Genomic DNA, 13,650 nt, shown 5'->3' on the forward strand with positions numbered 1-13,650 from the left:
TATTTGCATCTTGAAAGACTACAAATGTGGATAGACAGGGAGAAACACACGCAAGCCTGAGACGTGGTAAGATACGATATTCCTCACTATATGAAGTGACTGATAACAAGATCTGTATAATGGATTTTGAAGAAATTCGTCAGGTTTTTATTTTGTAGGCAATTAATCTGGATTTATAGCGTGATGGGTTGACGGTACAATGATGTGTGTGGCATCACTGGAAAGCTCTGCTCCTGCGCTTTCATGTGATATGCGTGGCATTTCTGTGCGAGCCTGCATTCGCGAGTAATCCGTCCAAGAGTAATGTGTGTGCAGAGCTGTATGAAAGCTCTGTTATTCATCATTTTAGTGTAACTTTATCATTTTTTTTCGCTATGAAAACATCGGACTACCGACAAGCGGAAAGCTACAATTTCGCTGTTTCACGTGATATGCGTGGTTTCTTGCTATGACGCACGGTCGCGGAGAAAATCAATAGAGAAGAACAGGTGTGAATTTGGACGCACAATGCGTCGTTCGGGCCCATAGGGTTAAAATGCCTTAAATGATTGATTGGTCAGTTCTTACAATACAATAGTTATAGTTATAGGTAGTACATTATAGAAGTACTACCTATAATGACAGGAACCATCTTGGGAAGAAAATATATTTGACCTGTACTTTGATCTTTTAGTTTGGCCCATGTCCCATCCATTTACATAGAGGAGGCAGGGTTTATGACCTATACTGCAGCCAGCCACCAGGGAGCGAGCGAGATGTTTTGGCTTCACTTTTGGGGAGCTGTCATATCGTCCATCTTTATTTTACAGTCCATGGACCACAACCATCTCGAACTTGGCCTTCATGTGATTTCAAGTACACACCCATAATGTTTTGTGACTGCATCTTGCACAGCTGTGATGTTAACACGTTGACAAAATCTGTCCACAGACAGACAGAGAGACACCTAAACACCTGGCAGAGTTCTCAAAACTACTTCCTGCTACGAGAGGTGTCTCCTGGACCACATATTGCCATGATGACACAGACAGACTCATGAAAACAATATCAGCCCTGCTGTCACAGCGGGTATTAAGTCCACAGAGTGACTCAGCAAATGAGCTTTAGGACAACACTCAGGAGGAGGCCTTAACTGAAGGAGGAGCAAAAAGTGACTGGTCTAATCCCAACAGGCCAAACAATCCACCCAGAGTCATCTCACAGGGAAAAGAAAAGACTGTTGTTGGATTTGGAGACTATAATTCACCATTTGGCCCTAAAAGTGAATCAAAATGAAACAGTGCTTCAACAAAACCTCCACAGCTGTCCTGAGCTGCACTGGGCCTGAGTGTGTCCGAGGCTTATGAATAAGCAATTGAGCAGGTCTGAGTGTGTGTGTAGACAAAGATAATGTGACTTCAAAGGGGATAAAATGTCAGAAAACCAAGAATAGACCTGACTATTATATTCAGATAACAAAGACTGGAATAAAAAAGAAAATTCCTAGAGGATGGCTGGACAGCAGTAAAACCTGGGCTTCTATTGAGTGAAATCAAACTGCTTGGTCATTCCTCTATCCATTAGGCTTAACTGAGCGATATCCTAATCTTTACTTTTATGTCCGTATTAATTAGGGCTTGCCCAATGATCCTTGCAGTTAAACATGCTTCCCCGAGGACAGGAATTTAATCAGAATGAAAACGATATGGCGTTCCTACGACACGTTTGGGATTAAAATTAATCAACGCCATCTCTGGATTTTACTAAAACTTCATACGGTCCATTACAGCACAAATTCAGACCACTAACCAGACCCCTATATTTCTTTGTATGCTTCCAATTCCCCAGCCAGCACCACACCCACCTGGCCTCTAACTCACCATACATTTAAAGGTCAACCTGTTGAAGACATCCACCCTTCAGTGTTACATCACCAAACACTTTTATTTCATCACTTCATCTCAGCCTGTGAGTCTTTTATAAGTGGGAATTAGACTACCAATACACTGTGCTTTTTTGTCTTCATGTGTTGGGCTTTGTTTATGGCCAAGTAAAACCAGACTTATGATAAATACTTTACACCATGCTTCTCCCTGAATATTGTCGTCACGTTTGGGGCACGTTTGGTGCTGGAAGAAACGGTAAAAACGGGCTATTTCAAGGAAAGTGCTTGCAAGCAGAAAAAGAGGTCCAATGTATGTATGTCAAAAAACAAAACAAAACTGTAAAGTCACACAGGTGAGGTTGTGCTGAAAAAAAAAATGACCCCAAACAAAAGGTACAATCAAAAGTAGTCAAAAACGGCCAATTATACCCATGACCCCAAAGGGTAATAAGTTAAAGAAACATTGCGTGAAATTGTCACTTCTCCTCCCTCTCTCTATCACTCGCTTTCTCACATTCACACAGCAGCACTAAGTCCTACTAAAGTAGGGTTGGGTTCGGTTGGTCCGAGTACGTACTGTCGACGCTTCAAATTTTCACTAGTAATTATCACTAAAGCTTCGAAGCCCCATAAATTGTATTCGGGACAGCCCTAACTGTGAGTTTTTCAAAGTGTGGTAATAAAACACTATATTGAAGATAATTCAGATTTAAAAATAATACTAATGGTCGGGAATTTTACCACAAACTATAGTAAAGCTGGTAACCTTCTCATCCCTATCTGTGATTCTGACAATTTTCAAAGCGTGACCTGGAGCCTTTTGTTTTACAGTGGGAAAACAAATACGTGGATATCAAAGATGACAGTGAGCACAAGATGTCTTTAAATGAATGCAGGATGAATACAGGGTGTAGTTTAAAACCATTCTGGCAAACATTTCCACTGTTTAGTTTTTAACAACCTGAATTTATCCGTCTATGTGACGGCAAACATTCCAGCAGTCCAACTCTGGAAACAATAAGGGAGACGGGAGCATTGTCTTGGTAAAAAAATGTACTTCCTGGTTTTAATGCCTATTTTGAAAAATCCAGTATGACCGACTTCAACCCTGCGGCGTGGCCTCTTGACCCTTTTCAGCACGCCTGTCATCACGCAGCAGGACTCAGGCGCAGTGGGAGGTCATGTTGGAGGTCTGGTGTATCTGCTTGTATCACTTTCACTAGAAGTCTGGGATTACAGCACCATCTGTCTCAGCTTCAGTGGTGGTAAACAGTAACAGTGAGAGTATTTGCACACATTTACATCTTTTCACACTTTAGTACAATTTGAGATGCTTCCAGTGTATCATTAAATAGATCCAGTCTCAATGAGGAGGTATACGTCATGTTGGTGATTTGTCTTTTGTTAGACGCTTCCCTGTTTCTCTCACAGCCTGTTTAAACCTATATATGTATCTATATCTTCCATCTATTATGTTTTTCTGTGTAATCTCATCTCATGTTATTATCTATTTTCATTATTTTCAATTTGACTCATCAGTCATGTTATTATCTGGGTCATGTGATTGCCTCCCATTGGCTGCTGCTGCTTTTAAAGGTCAGGCCACTATTGTTGTTTGTCTTTAAAGCCCTGACGAAGACCTACAGTGGTTGAAACATGTTGGCTCTTTTGATGATTCAGCCACTGCAATAAAGGCTTTTTAATATTTCCTTCCTCTTTGATATGTTTTTGGTGAGCCTTCTTCTTCTATGTTTGATTATACAGAGCAAACAGTTATCTCTTCTTCCTGTCATTGAATAGAGTTGACATTACTGTTATTTGTCTATAAAGCTCTGAATGTTCAAGGGCCTGCAAAACACTCGCTGACTCTCTTTTGCAGTATGAACCCTCTCAGGTCATCTATTAGCATCGTGCTAACTGTTCTCAGAGCTCAAACTAAACCTGGAGAAGCAGCATTTAGCTACCTAGCTCCAACTCTGACCCCCTTAAATCCAGGTTTATGCTCCCCACTGTATTTGACTGCACTGAAACCCAACATCTTTACTTATCTAATATTAATTTTGTGTGAATGCTTTCTAATGTTTGAGTGGTATTTAAATGTTTTAGGCTTCATTCCTTTTAAATGTTTTAATGTAAAGCACTTTTGTGTATGATACATGACTGCAAATGAACTTGCCATGTTTTATATTTATGGCAGCAAAAGTACAGTTTGTGAAAACTATGTAGATTAAGATCTTACTTTGAAAAAAGATGTGATGCTTTATTAACATATAACTGACAGTATACTGTAGGTAGGGATGGGCAATATGGAGAATCACATAATTTTTTACCAAAAAACTCGATATTGTGACAATATTGTGGAGCTGACTATTGGTACAAAATATTTACACATTTTTGATAAATAACCATCATTAATGTGGCTATGATGACTATGTGGATAAAGGCAAATAACAGAACAGTCTGGTTAGTAAAGAAAATTACATCATTTTACTGTAATGCAGCCTTTAAAAGGAGATTTCTTCATTTTTCATTGCTCAGGAGGTTTTTACCAGGAGCCAAATGATCTGCAGAGTTCTCCTTCTCTCCAAAATAAGCAGACTTGGTGATCAACTGCTAAAACACTTAACAAAGCAGTTTCACCTTAAAGATCAGTGTTTCTCTGAGGCTGTTCAGCTCACCGCTGAGGTCTGTTTCTGTACAAAACAAACAAACCACGTGATTTAAACCAGTAAAAACAATAAACAAAGCAGTTTCACATTGAAAATATGTGTTTTTCCCGACACTCTTGTCTTGGAGGGGCTGCTTACTACAGTATTTGACACAAAAACATAAAAAACACAAATGGCCCGAACTAGAGCCAGTATGTGGTTTGTCTGTTCTGGGCTACTGTAGAAACATGGTGGTGCAACATGGCAGACTCCATTGACAAGGACCCGCGCCGTATTAGGGCTGTTCCTGGCAACCAATTTCCATCTCGACTAATCGAAAATTTTAATTAAGACTAGACTAATCTAAAAAGAGGAGGGGGCTGCTGTCTGACGGCTATGCAGCACCCACTAGTGGCGGGCGGCTGCATGACAGTTAAGCAGCCTTGTACATGAATAAAACACTCATTGGTTTAACCGACTAATATTTCCAGTGCCAACTAGCAATGGGGCGGACGTTTAATCGTTTAGACATTTAACCGCACACACTAGTTATAAATGTCTCATTCTTCGCTAACAAAAACCTGACGACTCTTATTTTCAGGTGATTATACACTCAACATATCCCCCTAAATTCTACACACTGGACCTTTAAAACCAGGAAAGACAACATTTACAATATTACAATATCCAAAATCTAAAATATCTAGTCTCATATCAATGAAATAATATTGATTTATTGCCGAGCTCTGACTGTAGATGAAATCAGCTCCACCTTTACAAGCTACAACATTTACATGTTGCTTAAATGTTAATTTGTAAGTAAAAATAAGAAGAGAATACAACATCTTAAAAGGGAGAGTCAATTAATTTCTTGCATCCAATTAGGGACATTTGTGTGAATGATACAATACCTACGAATAAAAATTAACATCCTCAGACCTACTTGCCTTTTTATCTTAACTACAAGTCACTGTATGGTTAAATATTTTCATTTAAAGATCTTGTAAAAAAAAAATCCTTGTTAAACAGGTTCTAACTGCTGCTGATTCATGTGACTGTTTATCAGGACCTGTATCTGATTCAGCTGGTGGGAGCAGCCCATTTCAAGAAAAACTCGTTCCAGTGAGGGGGACGCAGGACGCCTGGTAACGGCTCGCAATGGAATTGTTAATGTGGACTGCCTTAACGTTTCACTCCACTAGAAACAAAAGAAGCTGAGATGGCCCCGAAAACTGTGTTTACTGAAAGTGGAGATGACTGGACAAGATGGGACTTCTTACTAATGAAAGACCTGGAGTGAAACTAACTGCAAAACCAGACTTCATTAACATCAACTAAGTAAATGGTTTCTTTTTTTGTAGAATGGATAATGAGACTTCTTTCAGTGAATAGAACTTTTTTTTTACAATGAAAACAACTGAATGACTTGATTGTGACAGAAACACTTTAGAGAACAACCCCTCTTCTCTTATATCGACCCAAACAAACATGTTTCTGTATTGAGAAGCCACCACAATGCATCTGCAGTACTGTAAGACTAGATACAGTATGCCAAAAAGGCCAGATTCATACTGTAACAGTGACTCTCTGACTCAAAATGTATGCAGGGCACAGTCAGATATTCAATAAATGATTTATGGGTATGTTTCATATCCCACTGCTCGAGTGCATTTCAAAGTAACTGACAGCACTGACTGATGGTGGCGACTAATGTGTGCAGGCAGGATGAGAAGCACAAAGAGAGAAGAGATGTAGAGATGAGAGGCAGCGAGATTTGACCCCCTGCTGAGTTAATTAACACTCTAATGTGATTTCACTTTACTGATAAACTCCTCCGGCAACTTACAAAACAAAGATTGAAGGACTCGAGACTTTTAATTTCACTCAGATTAGTTTTAGAAACACATTTTGAGAGCTTGATTTTAGTGTTCAGAAATCTGTGAAACTGGAGATTTAACTAAAACTTAATACAAATATACACAACAGCAAGGGCGTATATGATACAGGGGGCTTGGGGGTTCTCCGCCAGATAATTTTTAGCATCAAACACCTAATTTCCTGCATTCTGGTTAACTTTTATGCACCAATTTGAGCCTTTTCTGCATCAGTTTGTGGTGTTAATGCCTTTTATTTTGTCAAAATAAATGTCCTCTGCTACTTTCATGTTTTAATTGGGGAGAACAGATTCACATGTTCTAAATATTGAGGGTGAAGTTCCCTGCATCCCCCCAAAATCTTCACCTATGCACAACAGTTTCTCCTCACAGCTTTCAGGATTTACTACTGTGTCTGAATACTATGGAGGCCACATTTTTTCAGCAGCTATCAAAATAAAAAATGTGCAAATATCTGATAAGATACCAGTGTCTGCAGTTGTAAATTTAACTGAAACTCCCAACTGGGTCACAGAATCAGATGGGTCACAGAATTTACCGCAACCACAGGAAGTAAACTAGTAACTGTGTGTGAACCTTCAACTTGACATCCACTCCTCTGAGTTTGGATTATTTGGTTGTGAAAAAAAAAAAAAGATATACACAAAATGTTTTGGGACAACTTAATGGAGCTGAAACACTTAATTTACAATTAACAATAAATCTGAAAATTAATCTGCAACTATTTCAATAATTGATTCCTGTTTAAAGTCATTTTTTCCAGACAAAAATCCCAAATGTGATCCGATACAGTCTTAAGTTGCAGTTTCACTTGAGCTGACGATCAGTTATTTTTTGTTTGAAGTATAGGGAGCACTTATGAATACTGTATAGTTCACCGTCATGGGAGAGTGTGTAAAGCTGCCAATATCTGAACATAAGATGCTGCAATAAGAATATTTTCGGGTACTTTTATAATACTTTTCTATGAAAAATGACTCAAACCGATTAGTCGACTGCTTAAAAATAGTCACTGATTACTTTAATAGTCGATAAGTCATCGATTAGTCGACTAATCGTTGCAGCCCTACTTGAAACGATTAAACAGTTATAAAAACTGTTGCCAGTTAGTTTTCTATCAATCAACCAAGTCATGATTTGACACTCAGCAGCACAGATGGCAACTCTCGATCAGTGGAGACGTGTTTCTGGCCCAAACTTCATTCACTTCTAACTCAAATATGGTCTCACGTAACCTCTGATAACAACGATCTGGGTCTTTACCTTATTAGATGTTTGACTTTGTAATAATTCTACTCTTAATAAAAGTATAATGGTAGAAAACATAGAGGGAAGTAAATCTGGCCACTTGGTATACACTCTGTTAAAGCTTGGTTGATTGTTATTAGTCATTAGTGGAGGATAAATAAAACCCAAACTAATACATGTTGGTAAATGTTAAAGGTAACAGTTAAAATCTATGAAGTGACCGTGGCTAGCTAAATTGACCTCTGACCTCCCTGAAGATGAGCTGAGCGTAAAGGGAAATTATCCTCTCACAACCAGTGAAGCCTAGACAGTTATTATGACACTACAGGGCTATGATTTACTAAGTTCTAGAAAGTGATAAAGCAAATAAACTGACCGGGAGGAAGTGAGTGTGGCAGCTGGAGGAGCATATCTGGACATCCATTAGTTGATAGCTGATAACAACCACACAGTGTAAAGTATTTCAAGAGTAAAGCGTCCACTGGTATTTAAAAACAACGTACCTCACACTCTCCTGGTTTGTCGACACGAGTTTCTTCGAGTCCTCACGTAGTTTGGAGCCTTATGTGAAGTTAAAATCACCCAAACCGAGTGTCTCCTCCGCCGCTCCGTCTGTTAGCGCAATCCCAGCTAACCTCACTGATATGCGGCCAGATGTAGCTCCGCGGCTCCGCTGCCGTTTTCACCGCCGCCTCGGTTTCAACGAGGTGTTAATTCACCTTGTTCCTATTGTAATTACAGCAGGGGACCGAGCCTTTACACAGGCCGTGGCCAAACGTTAACTGTTCCGGTGTTTCCTCCTCTGTTGGACCAGAAAGCTGTGCGGCCAGCAGGGCAGCACCACAACGCAGAGCCAACCAGGAAGTCCGATACTCTGTGACGTGGGCGTCCTGCCCTGAGCACGGTCTACCAGGTAGCAGCCTCATTTAGGAATACAAGTTGGTTAATCGCTAAATTGCATTTTTTTTTTGTGTGCCAAACATCGTTATAAATTTATTATAAAAATATCTCCTCTTTTTTTTTTTTTTTTTTTTTTTTTTGAAACCAAATACCACCTCCCACTAAAAAATATGAGCATTTGAGCAACACTTCATTTCTGTATTCTGGTGAATTTTTATGCACCGGTTTGTGCCTTTTCTGCATCAGTTTGTGGGGGCGTGTTTATTTATGTAACAGAAAATGTACAATTCAGGCACCTGGTGACAATTCAACATGCAATGGAAAATAACGTGGTATGGTTCTCGGCCATCTTTATCGCTTTGAAATATTTATTCCCCTGTCAATCAGCTTTTCCTAATTAATGTTAGCCTATTCCTGCTAATTCAGCACATGTTAGGATTTAATCTTCATACCTCTTTTGTGCCTTTTGCTCGGGGGAAGTAACTTCTTTAAATGTGTATGTGGCACCCATGTCAGTGATGCGGAAATAAAATCATTTCAGTTCATTCATAAAACCCTGGATTTTATCTGGCCAAATGTGTTTCAGCAACATTCTTACTCATGTTCAATATTTTTTTGCACATTTTGAAGAAAAAGTCATGATTAAATGAAAGGAAAGTCATGATACTCTAAAATCTACCTTCCCTACAGTCTGCTCAGTTACTGTCTGCATTTTGGGATTGATTTGTCTCTTTGGGATGCAGAAACATGCTACTGGGGATTTTTTTTTAAAAATATTCTCAGCTAAATTGACATGTGACTATTTTAGCTCCAATTCATTTCATGTTTTATTGCATTTAAGTCACATAGCCAAGTCTCAATTTTTCTGCCGCCCTTTGAAAGATTTAAAATGTCTTTCAGCAACACTTACCATCATGGCTGGATTAAGCTGTTAGAAGGCCCCTGGGACAAACAAAAAACTGCTGCTGGGCCCCTTGTTTCTTCTGCTATTGCTGTAATTTATACTATTTTAAGAATACAGCAGTTTTATTTGTGGAAATATAGATCAAATAAACATAAAACTGACATAACAGGCTGTTTATACACCAGATTTTGGACACAGCTGTGGCCCCAGGGCACCTCTCCTTAAGAGGGCCTCTAAGGAAAAAAACAAGCAGGACCCACCTTAAAGCCTTTATCATGTTGGTTGATATTGTGCTCTAGTGGTGCATATAACTAAATAGATTTTCTGTATAATTAGCACCAAAACAGTTGACACACCCATTGCAGCCTGTCGCTATAGGGGCCCCAGGGTCCCCAGGGTCCAAGGACAGTTACCTGCTTTGCCTGTAGCAACCCAGCCTCACAAATCATGTAATTACCATGAATTAATTCCCAAACTGTGTTGGCATGGGAGGGGGACTCAGGGATCTTTGGCAATTAGTTATCTATGTTGCTTTTTTTTATTCTCTCTGACCCAAGTGTCCATTCATCATGACAACTTTCCCTGAAGGGCCCAGCCTCAACTGCCTAAACGGTCAAACGCAGGGTTAAATAACATAAATATTAACTCTAGAGTCAGTTACAGCTTATCTGAGCTGATTACAGTGGAAATATAATAAATTTTATATCTGATCCAGGGTCTGCGATAGAGAGGGGGAGCCTGGTGCATCATGAACATCAAACAGATTGAACTGACCCAACCTTTTTAAACCTTTAAAGAGTCTACATGCAGATAAAAACAATATAGGCTTTTTTTACAGACAGAAATTCAGATTTTTATGCCAGAAAGAGTTGTGTTTTACTAAATCAAGTGAGATGTTATGTATCAAGTTGTTTACTGTATGAGTCTACAATCTGTGTTTGAGACTGGCTGCACCGGGTGGGCGGGGTCTTCCCTCTTCCGAAGGATCTCAAACTGCCGGGACATCCGGGTGAGCAAAGCGGGTTCTCTGCGTCTTTTGATGGCGTAGAAGAAGAGCGACAAACACATGCTAGCTGTGCCTTTTACACTATGGCAACAGTACAAGTTAGCGAAGCTGAAAAGGTGTACATTTTACACGGTATACGGGTACGTTTTTTAAATAACTACATGCCAACCTTAAACCTCTGTTAGTTAAGAATATTTCGTAAATGCCCTGACGGTAATGTGTGCTTTATAATGGCAGGAAGCTAGTTAGCATTAGCATGAGCTAACTGTAGTGTTGTTGACATGTTGATTGTTTAAATCAGGATGACTTACGGGTGGACGGAAGAGGCTGTGAGGACTACAGACACATGGAAATAGAGACTGATGTTGTGTCCAACACAGACGGCTCGGCCAAAGTCACTCTGGTAATGTATGATATGTACAGCAGAAGTCCTACATGTTTGCTCATTTGGTGTTTTTACTGTGAAACTTGTCATCTGTGCACCCAGAGTCAGTCATCAACACTTCAAATGCAAATACTCCTTCTTGTTAGTTGTGTGTTTGAGCCTGTCTGTCTACTACTATCTTTTTATTGTATGCAATTCATCAGGAAGGATAAGTGATTAATATATACATACTGCTTTATAGCTGTGAATTCCCCCTGAGGATCAAGTCTTAGTGAAATAATAACATCATAATGTATATGTTTATCACATTTTGTGGCATTATTTTGAATTTGGAAAGTAACTAGCAGCCAAAGTTATCAAATAAATGAAGAAGTGTGATATTTGCATCTCAGTTCTAGAGGAGTAAATGTATAAAGTGACAGAAAATGGAAATATTCTAGTAAAGTATAGGTACCTCAAAATTACTTGGTAACCTTCAAACACTGTTGATGACCTTTTTATTGTTGGCTTTGTCTCTCTTTCAGGGGCACACAGCGGTTCTAGTTGGAATTAAGGCTGACATTGGAAAACCAAGGCCTATGGTGCCAAATGAAGGCTACCTGGAGTTCTTTGTTGACTGGTAGGTGTGTGCATGCTTTGGCTTTTTATAAACTGAGGCTTGTTTTTTATAGATTTCGCCACTGAACCAAACAGTTATGAAGACATTATACAGAGCAACTTTCAGGATATGCAATATGAAAAATATTATATTGGTGTATATACTTTTACACCATAGTATCACTACATATCATGATATACTGAATTTTCTGTAAAGTCAATCAAAATTTGTTTAAAAATGAAGGGCTGCATCATAAATCCCTCCCTATTGGTAATATATTCGGATGCATACCCAGCCACTAGGAGGTGGTGTTGTATCATCTGTTCCCTGAGAGATAAATCTCCAACACATCCTAGTAATAATAGACTTACCAGAGAGAATATGATCATATTACCATAAATACGCAATAAATTTGAGTGGAGAAAGGTTGTGAGGTCAGCCAGTGTCACTGCTCTCCCTACTTTCCCTAAGTAAAAATAAATCTCAGGCTGATAGATATTCTGTTACCTCATTTTTTGATTGTCTTGTTTTCTCTGTCTCATCACTAGTTCAGCCAATGCAACCCCGGAGTTTGAGGGCAGAGGAGGTGAGGAGCTTGGGACAGAGCTGAGTAACACTCTCTACAAAGTCTTCAACAACAAACACAGTGTGGACCTGAGGAGTCTCTGTATCAGTGCAGGAGAACACTGCTGGGTTCTCTACGTGGATGTGCTGGTGAGTGCTAGTGTCCAGTAATGTCTTCACCTTCCAACATTCATGCAGTGATTTTTGCAGGTGTGCCTTTGTTTTAAAGCTTACCCCTGCCTTTATGATTTTTGCTCAAATTGACATAAGTTTAGACAAATATGAAGAGTTCACCCATTTTTTCTTTTCTTTTTTTTGCAGTTTATTTTGTTGCTGTTCTTTAACTTCTGTTCCTACTTGTATGATGAAATATTGTAACTCACCTTTGCATATAAAACACTGTTAAACTGTGGTTTAGTGGAGGAAAAAAATCAAAGCGGCACCTTTTACATCAGAACATCTTGTTTGGTCTGTGTATATTTGATGCCATGCTCTTCACTAAGGTAAAATCTCACACTGACATGTCTGCACAGCTCCTGCAGTGTGATGGAAACCTGTACGATGCCATCTCAATAGCTATCAAGGCAGCTCTCTTCAACACAAAGTAAGTCAAGTGTTATAGTAGTGTTTATGATCTCTTACAGCTGTTATATTGATCATTCTTACGCAGTAAAATAAAAGCTTACAGACAGTCTTCTCATTATCTTACTGACAGAATTCCCAGAGTGCACATATCAACGGACGAGGAAGGAGGGAAGGAAATTGAGCTGTCAGATGACCCGTATGATTGCGTGAGACTCAATGTAGAAAATGTTCCTTGTATAGTGACGTTATGCAAGGTAAGCTCACCTGCCTATTCTCAGAAGTGAAGAATCTCTAAAGCCCTTCATCACACAATGCGTGACTTTGACATTGGCTGTTTTTCTGCAGGTGGGTCACAGGCACGTGGTGGACGCAACTCTGCAGGAGAAGGCCTGCTCCGTGGCGAGCCTGATCATCTCGGTGACACACAAGGGCACCATCAGCTGCATGAGGAAGGTGGGCGGAGGCAGCCTGGATCCAGAGAGCATCTTTGAAATGACAGAGGTGAGTCCAGCCCTCATCCTCGGCCATCTGGCCTCCTCCAGGTTTTGAATATGATTATGTCTGAACAAATAAAGGTACTAAAGTGTTATTTTGTCTCCAGGCAGGTAAACGGGTCGGGAAGGCCCTTCATGCTCCGCTCATCAAGCTGCTGCAGCAGGAGGAGAGTTTGGGAAAGACGCGACAGAAAGTTGGCTTCCTTGGTTAACATCAACTACTGTATCTACAGTATATATGTACATGTATACAAATTTTTCTAATAAAACATTTAATTTGTACAGCCCTCTTGTCTTTGTACTTAAAGTAACAGTGTGTAAGATTTAGGGGGATTTAGTGGCATGTGAAACTTCTCCAGATTAGTATTCCTTCATTGTCCAGGAGGTTTTTTTTTTTTACTAGGAGCATAATTATCACCAAAACAGACACGGAATAAAGCAGTTTAATTAAAAAAGAAATAAAAAAAAATCAGTTTATCTGACGCTTTCATGGCCCTGTCAAGACTCACTGTTTAGTTTGTCTGTTCTGTGCAACTGTAGAAACATAGCGGTGCAAGAT

General features: G+C 39.5%; 2 protein-coding genes across 3 annotated transcripts in view; one reads left to right on the plus strand and one right to left on the minus strand.

The window, feature by feature from the left end:
- zdhhc3b (zinc finger DHHC-type palmitoyltransferase 3b) overlaps positions 1 to 8,522 on the minus strand; it is a 20,060-nt gene extending 11,538 nt beyond the window's left edge. For both annotated transcript variants that reach the window (XM_050034594.1, XM_050034596.1), the window contains exon 1: positions 8,159 to 8,522. The gene's annotated coding sequence lies outside the window, so the exon portion shown is untranslated. The remainder of the gene's footprint in view (positions 1 to 8,158) is intronic.
- Positions 8,523 to 10,463: 1,941 nt separating this feature from the next.
- Positions 10,464 to 13,373, plus strand: exosc7 (exosome component 7). Its single transcript, XM_050034384.1, has 8 exons — positions 10,464 to 10,605; positions 10,767 to 10,868; positions 11,375 to 11,469; positions 11,997 to 12,162; positions 12,546 to 12,616; positions 12,728 to 12,851; positions 12,943 to 13,098; positions 13,199 to 13,373. The coding sequence occupies exons 1-8, from the start codon at positions 10,549 to 10,551 to the stop codon at positions 13,301 to 13,303; spliced, it is 876 nt and encodes a 291-aa protein (XP_049890341.1). The 5' UTR covers positions 10,464 to 10,548; the 3' UTR covers positions 13,304 to 13,373.
- The last annotated feature ends 277 nt before the right edge of the window (positions 13,374 to 13,650 follow it).

Source organism: Epinephelus moara, chromosome 22 (assembly GCF_006386435.1).
Source record: "Epinephelus moara isolate mb chromosome 22, YSFRI_EMoa_1.0, whole genome shotgun sequence".
NCBI lineage: Eukaryota > Metazoa > Chordata > Actinopteri > Perciformes > Serranidae > Epinephelus > Epinephelus moara.

What these genes read in the sequence shown, in the direction of transcription:
- exosc7 (XM_050034384.1), top strand. Translation starts at nt 10,549, where the DNA reads ATGGCAACAGTACAAGTTAGCGAAGCTGAAAAGGTGTACATTTTACAC. An exon ending in GCTCGGCCAAAGTCACTCTG is followed by an intron (nt 10,869 to 11,374) that starts GTAATGTATGAT and finishes TCTCTCTTTCAG; the next exon opens with GGGCACACAGCGGTTCTAGT. An exon ending in CTGGAGTTCTTTGTTGACTG is followed by an intron (nt 11,470 to 11,996) that starts GTAGGTGTGTGC and finishes TCTCATCACTAG; the next exon opens with TTCAGCCAATGCAACCCCGG.